Below are 7205 nucleotides of genomic sequence, written 5' to 3'. Positions count from 1 at the left end.
TCGATTCGTCAAAATCTAATCTTCAATCCGCAATCCTCAATTTCCAATCCGTAGTGTAAAGCCCGTATCAGACTACGAATTAAGATTGAGATTGAATTAAAAATTAGCCAATCAGAGCAAAATTCACTAAGCTCAAGTTTGGTGAACTTTGCTCTGATTGCCTAATTTTTAATTCAATCTCAATCTTAATCCGTAGTCTGATACGGGCTTAACAGACCGTAGTGTAACAGGTTTTAAAGACCAAATCACATTAGCGATTAACGATTGATAATTGACGATTGAAGATTGGAACTTGACTAATTGGAACAAAGCAAACTAAAGTTGAAGCTCGTTGATTCGTCAAAATCTAATCTTCAATCGTCAATCGCCAATCGCTAGTGTGATTTGGCCTTTAAGGCCAAATTACACTAACGATTGGCGATAGATGATTGACGATTAAAGATTGAAACTTGACCAATTGGAACAAAGCAAGCCAAAGCTGAAGCTTGTTGATTCGTTAAAATCTAATCTTTAATTGTCAATCGTCAATCGCCAACCGCTAGTGTGATTTGGTCTTTAGTACAGTCAATTCAACTATAAAAAACAGACCACTGTCGCACAAGTTGTGTCTATAATTCTATAACATTACTCTAATTAAGTATGCTTCTTATACTGTATTTATATTAAAATAATAAATTATTATATTTACATACAACGCTCGCAAAAATCAAAAATTTTAATTAATACTAAAAATCAATGAAAATGAATTCATCGTGCAATAAAGTAAAAATCACGGTGGCAGTCGTACCATCATTATCTTTTCTTGGTGACAGAAATGTTTGACAGCTATTGTAATAGGTGCATCTTCGTTGATCCTTGATATAGAACGGTCGGGTTTTTAGCGGAAAGGTGATGAATCTTCATTTTGTGAATATGGAAATACTATTATAAATTCAAATTATTAAAATAACTTATAAATAATCAGAATGGTCAAATCATATAAAATACTTTAATTTATAATAGCAGTCATATTAGTAATCTCTGAAATATATATAAATATATATCAAACTATTTCTACATTATCACAATTAGTAAGAATATCAGGAGGATTTTTCCTCATATGTATTAATTGACTTATTACAAGTATATTCATATTAACCTAGGAATAATTTACATATGGCAACAATCATTTATAAATATACATTAAATATTAACATAATTTACCAAAATTATACTTATTCTAAAGCTCTCTGTTGGTACAAACATGTATACTTTTTTCACTCTATATATTCATATATAGTGAAAGTAACTGATAAAAAAACTATTTTATTATATAAGAAAATTCAGATTATAAGGATTATTTTGTGCTGTAGGTAAATATCGCTATGGAATTATCGTCAAAAGAATTCTCCTTAAAGTGGGATAATTATGCTGAAACGATAACTTCTGGTCTGCTCTCCCACTTAAATGAGAATAATTTAGTCGATGTAACACTTGCTGTAGATGGACATTTAATTACAGCCCACAAGTTAGTTCTCTCAGTATGCAGCCCATATTTCAAGAACATATTTAAGGTACAATTATTACATTTTACATACTCTATGATAAATACAATTAAGTAAAAATTTAGGATTATTTTATAGACAAATCCTTGCCAACATCCAGTGATAATACTCAAAGATATAAAACAAATGGAGATTGAGGCTCTGCTGAAGTTTATGTATCAAGGAGAAGTGAATGTAAAGCGAGAGGACCTACCCACATTCTTGAAAACGGCACAGATATTCCAGATAAAAGGCTTGGAGGATCATGAAGGACAAATCATTCCAATGATAAATAATTACGTCAATGCATCGCATACACAGTGTAATGCCGAGAATATTAGCACATTGTCAGACACTAATAGTGAACAGAGAAGTAAGAGGAAACTGTCAGATGGATCAGCTTCTTCTCAGAAAATAAATAAGAAAAACACGAGAAAAAGAAAGAAATATTCGTCTGAAAATGAAAATAACTTGGTCAAGCAACCAAAGGATAATGTAAATATTAATAGTAACGACGATATCTATCTCTTATCAGATGATAGTGAAAAAGACGCGAATGATCCTGAAAGTGAGAATAGTAAATATGAGATTGAGAACAATGATTCTAATAATGGTGATCAAGAAATGTTTGCATTAACTAATCAATCGAATTCGAATAATTTGATGCAATCAGGTACAGTATTTTATTATATTATTCATATAAAATTGTCTAGTATTTTATTATTCATATAAAATTGCCTGCAATTTGCATTATTTTAAACAGTATGTTATGAAATATTAAACAAAAAGAGCAAATAAGAGTCTGATGTTGAATATATAATGACTTATGCCCTGTATTCATAAACAGGCCTTATATTTAAGGCCTCCTTAAGTTCATCTTCAGATGTTCCACGAATCATTTTATAGACTACAGAGCATCTGAAGATGAACTTAAGGAATCCTTAAATATAAAGCCTGACTATGAATACGGGTATTAAATTGTGTCATTGTGGAAGATCAGAAGTAATTGAAACATTCAGTATATCTCTTCAGGAATTGAATTTTGTTAGTATATACATACAAAGACTCTCATTAGGCTTTTTGGTTGCTCAAAGAATTAATCTCGACAAAAAGAAAATCGACGCGATTTTGCAGAGGAAGTACCAGTGACGTATCGATTGTCAGCCAGAGGTAGGCCACAGTTGGTACACGCAGGATACGTATACAATATGACATCACGTTCCGAAGGGCTGAATAGGTTACACTATCGTTGTGCGGAACAACATCGCGGTTGCCGGGGTAAATGCGCGGTGATCTCGGAGACGTTTATGCCCACAGGAGTGGATGATCACAATCACCCACCAGCTTACGAATCGGAGTACGATTACCGGAAGAAAAAAGGTCTAGATACCGACAACGTGTAGAAGAAAACACTGTTGTACGACTGGATAAAACAAACTGCCGATAGAAGCATACCTAAATAACCAAACCTGTACGAGCAGATTTTGCGCAGTCTCTGTTAGCAGTGTCTGTGACAGAAAGGCAACAGATTGCACACAGTATCTGTTTATCAGACTCTGATGGCAGAGTGAAGATAGATTGCTCGCAGAGTTTGTTGACAGACTCTAACGACAGCAGGATCTGCGCGCATTCTGTCGCCAATTTGTCGTTAGAGCCTGTCAACAAACTCTCCACAATCTAACAGCAGATCGGGGACACAGATGTTCATGGATCTGTCGATAGATTCTACTTGAATCTATCATCAATCTGACGTCAGTCTGCGCACAGATTACTTACTAGGATATAAACGCAAAAGTCAAAATATAAAACCACAAGAAAAAAGCTGGAAGTACAAAAGTTGGCCTAAGGGGAATACTTGTGGCAAACTGTACAAAAGCATTCCGTGACCAATGTATAGAGAATATAAGTTTAATGATTAATATAAATACCATACATGTAATACCGTGTATACAATGTTGTTGACCGGAACGATGTGACGTCACCGATAACACATTTGTTCCAATTAAGCATTCCTAAAGAAAATGATTGTGACCTACAATATATCATAGATTTAAATGCAACTGTGATTCCTAAACTTCCAGAATTTAATAAGTATAGTACTTATTTATACGACATTACCGAATGGCAATAGCATTGATTCAGTCAATAGATCACAACCTGATATCAGTTGAGTAGACTTGTGTTATAAGAAAAACGATTAAACTCTCAAATATATAACATTCGCGGATATTATCAACACAACATATAATTTTCGACCTTTCCACATCTCCGAGAACACGCGCTTCGATATTTCATGTATCTCTTCGTTTTCATGAAGGCACCTGTTCACCATTTTGTTACACTACTTTTTACGCACAGTGGAAAATTTTTAGAAAACGGAATTGTTATTTTTACAAATAACTATTACAAAAGACTATTAGCAACAACGAATAAGGTCGGAACAATCTATCGCAAATTAATCGCTTGGAATGCCTGAGCAAAGATAAGATCCTTTCTCCTAATTTGTGTACCCTTCAGCCATTAAAAAACACACTTTCTCTGCATTCCTCTTCATGGCACGTGAACCCCCATCTATTTTTATATTAATTACTATCATAAATGAAATTATCGTAACTCTCGATATGGGTATATTGGGTATATTTTATAAAAAAGAGAGCTACCTGTATTGCGACCTCTTTCTGTTTCCAATACTTCCTTAGCTTATTTCCCCATTCCCTGATTAAAACAATTGTCACTGACAATTTACAGTTTCTGTACTGCATTGTGACGCTCAGGAACTTCACTAATGTCGTCTCGCCATTTTTTTCTCCAACTTGCGCTGCTTCTTCTCGCTCATCTCAGGTGCTTCTTGTGGCTCAGCAAAGAACCATGGAGACAAGACTTGTTTCCAAAGCATCCAGCCTCCTCTCAATGGTGCCTATATGTAATTTCCAGTATATGTCAAAGAAACTTTTATTTATAATGTATGTAATGTATTCTATTTGAATTTGTAAGTTCTTTATCATGTTGAATAAATCAACTAACAAAATAAAAATAATTAGCACTTACGAGAAGCCACAGCAGCCAAAAGTAGTTTGACACAAGAGATAATACTTGTACTCCTGATGTCAATATAATTAAATCCTTGACATTCCTAGACAGAATGTGATTAAATCATTGAAATAAATGAAAGATAAAATTAATGTAAATAACATATTCAATCATAATAATTACTTACTCCGCTATACCTCCGTCCATATTGAGATCTACACCAGAATCCAGAAGTTGGCCAGACTCTGAGTAAGTGGCACGAGCCATGTAGTGCATAAACTGGCAGCTGCCTGCATATACAATGCCAGAAAATGCTGTTAAAGTCTGTAATGATAATGTATTACACACTATTGAAGAGTCTTGTACTCAAGAAGAGCTGCTTTCAGTGAGGAAAACTTTGCAATTGCAAAATTCACAAATCTGATTGATGTGTCCTTAATCTTGGCTGAATCTAATAGTATATACTAGTCAGATACACGAATTTTACAACAGTTGCAAAGCAGCTTTCTCTGCTGAATACAATACACATACAATGACTACAGCATTCAACTGAAATCTGGATTGTGGCACTTACTATCGCCAGCATCGTGAATTCAAACAATATCATCGTCACGGCAAAATAAATTCCCATTGCGCCCAAGGCCATATTAGTGTAGAATCTCAGCGTAGATTGATTCTCCTCTACTATCTGCTTCGCACCTTTAGTCGCTACCTTGCCCTTCTTCGTCTGCGTAAAAAAATACAATTGTCAGTTGCGAATATTTCCTACAGCTCGAAGGTTCATCACCAATCATGATCGCACGCATACAATGAGCTTTTGCGTTACTTTTCAGTGAACTTATGTTATGAATCGCTTGAATAACAATTAGATCACTTATTATGAAAGTGTCGATCTTGATCAAGGATGAATGTTCAGCAGAAAACAAACATGAAGCTCACTGTCATTTTGAATGTGGTATCCTATCAGGAAAGAATTGTTTTTTAACTTGGAGCAAATGACATTAAAACTGATGATGAGGAATGACTAGTGACTGCCGGTGACAAGTAGTTAACCTAACGCCTAAAGGTACTCAACGTCATGTACACGTGAGAAATTCATGACCCACATATACCGAGATATACTTCGTGATCACGCATGCACCGCAGTAGTGACATGCGCGCCAATAACAACGAAATTCGAAATCTAATTCATCAGATTGATTTAAAAGTAATTTCCCATAGAATACACACTCATTTGTTGGCATATTTCTACGGGAAAAATATTTTGTTCATATGCATCACCGATTGTTCAATGTCTATGAGAAAAGACTTTTGTATAAACCTAATAATTTTCGATTGTGTATGTGACTCTCCTTATGTATGTGACTCGACTTTTAATTCGTGGATTTGCGGGAGTGAAGCCACACACTTCACGCACGCAATTATAGCGCCGTGATTTTTGCTGGCGACAAGAGGAGCCAACTTCTTTTCCAGATTAGGAAATGAACTCGTAAGAATAACACAGACGAGATATCTTGAGTTTTAGTCAATTTTCTTTATTTCCTTAATTAACAACAAACGTTAACAAAATCGACGTATATGCTTTCGAAGCACGAATTAAGTACGCGGAATATAATTCCTGAACGAATTGTAACGTGAAATTGAAAAATTGAGAACGTGCGATGACTTCAAAAAACTGTTACTTGTTTGAAAATTATTCGCAGTCTAGCTGGTCTTAGAGTTCGCGTGCTATTTAACTGTCTAACGGCCGACGGTAGCGAGACGGTATTGGTCGCTTTCGAATTTGAGTAGCACCGTTGCTAAAATCGGTTGCTAAAATGTATGTTTACATAATCGTGGTTCTTATGTGCCGAATCAATGCACGTCAGGTTCGGGAAGCGCGTCGTCCGAAGAGCGAATCGAGCCGAGATCATGCAGTTGCCACATGATTGATCGCAGCGATCGCAACGACTTAAGGTCGCTAAATATTTTGGAGGAATCTCACAGCTCGCTATTGAAAGTTTCAAGAGTCCTTCAGAATATTCCCGAACGCGATATCAATAATAAACGCATTGTCCCTTTCTTTCTCTCTTTTCTTTTTCGATCCTAAACAGATTGAAATTATTACAATCACACTACATACGTGATTTATTCTAGTAATTATTATAACTTATAATTTTATGATTATATACGAATTTGTGATTTTCATTAACGAGTTTTTGCACTAAATGTCGTGTATATTTGTATGTAAATTCATCGAGAAATTTGTTGTTGCCCGAATATTAGGATAATTTGAAGAAATAAATTGAAGAACGAGTAAAACTAACTTTACAGTTGTTTTAAATTCGAAAAATTCAGAAACGGACAATTCAGAATCGGACAAGACCATTTAACGACACTTCAATGAGTAGCGTCATTTGGAAATCCAACATCGACGTTACGGCTTTATCTGAATTCCTCTTCCGGTTATTCTTGTACTTGGTGGATGATGACTAAAGCTCTCGCCTCTCTTTATCGTTAAGCTTCCGCAGTTATTGCGGAATCAGTATCGCGCGCAATTAATTAGAGACGAATATTTTGGTTTAGATTTCTCGAATAGAATTCTCAAGTCCTGAGGATTTTTTAAAAATCTGGAGGGATTTATTTGTTTGGCTTTATTCTTTGTTTTACAAC

The 7205-nt window shown here is 35.0% G+C and overlaps 2 protein-coding genes across 6 annotated transcripts; one reads left to right on the top strand and one right to left on the bottom strand.

Moving 5' to 3' along the window:
- The first annotated feature begins 533 nt into the window (after positions 1–533).
- Positions 534–4557, top strand: LOC116846927 (protein abrupt-like). 3 transcript variants are annotated; one of them, XM_032821327.1, is made up of 4 exons: positions 534–637; positions 1353–1553; positions 1623–2196; positions 2658–4557. In XM_032821327.1, the coding sequence occupies exons 2-4, from the start codon at positions 1365–1367 to the stop codon at positions 2924–2926; spliced, it is 1032 nt and encodes a 343-aa protein (XP_032677218.1). In that variant the 5' UTR covers positions 534–637; positions 1353–1364; the 3' UTR covers positions 2927–4557. The 3 variants fall into 3 exon arrangements, with proteins under 3 accessions (XP_032677218.1, XP_032677216.1, XP_032677217.1); XM_032821325.1 differs by having other exon boundaries at positions 545–888; XM_032821326.1 differs by lacking the exon at positions 534–637 and having other exon boundaries at positions 1124–1553.
- Positions 2939–5676, bottom strand: LOC116846931 (transmembrane protein 208). 3 transcript variants are annotated; one of them, XR_004378627.1, is made up of 6 exons: positions 5493–5676; positions 5128–5280; positions 4741–4877; positions 4572–4656; positions 4184–4440; positions 2939–4094 (listed from the first exon to the last, which is right to left on the bottom strand). XR_004378627.1 is itself a non-coding variant. In XM_032821339.1 (5 exons), the coding sequence occupies exons 1-5, from the start codon at positions 5496–5498 to the stop codon at positions 4306–4308; spliced, it is 516 nt and encodes a 171-aa protein (XP_032677230.1). In that variant the 5' UTR covers positions 5499–5676; the 3' UTR covers positions 2939–4305. The 3 variants fall into 3 exon arrangements, 2 of the variants coding, with proteins under 2 accessions (XP_032677230.1, XP_032677231.1); XM_032821339.1 differs by having other exon boundaries at positions 2939–4440; XM_032821340.1 differs by having other exon boundaries at positions 2939–4440; positions 5362–5498.
- Between the last annotated feature and the right edge of the window lie 1529 nt (positions 5677–7205).

This window comes from Odontomachus brunneus, unplaced genomic scaffold (genome assembly GCF_010583005.1).
Source record: "Odontomachus brunneus isolate Ranch 3 - 2012 unplaced genomic scaffold, Obru_v1 Obru_scaffold_072, whole genome shotgun sequence".
NCBI lineage: Eukaryota > Metazoa > Arthropoda > Insecta > Hymenoptera > Formicidae > Odontomachus > Odontomachus brunneus.
This window is presented reverse-complemented; position numbering and strand designations above follow the sequence as displayed.

Bases quoted from the DNA above. Each gene is read 5' to 3' on its own strand.
- LOC116846927 (XM_032821327.1), top strand. From the start codon at position 1,365: ATGGAATTATCGTCAAAAGAATTCTCCTTAAAGTGGGATAATTATGCT. The intron at 1,554-1,622 runs GTACAATTATTA...ATTATTTTATAG, and splicing joins ATTTCAAGAACATATTTAAG to ACAAATCCTTGCCAACATCC. The intron at 2,197-2,657 runs GTACAGTATTTT...GCGATTTTGCAG, and splicing joins GAATAATTTGATGCAATCAG to AGGAAGTACCAGTGACGTAT.
- LOC116846931 (XM_032821339.1), bottom strand. The intron at 4,657-4,740 runs GTAAGTAATTAT...CATTCTGTCTAG, and splicing joins ATGGACGGAGGTATAGCGGA to GAATGTCAAGGATTTAATTA. The intron at 4,441-4,571 runs GTAAGTGCTAAT...AATTACATATAG, and splicing joins TTTGGCTGCTGTGGCTTCTC to GCACCATTGAGAGGAGGCTG.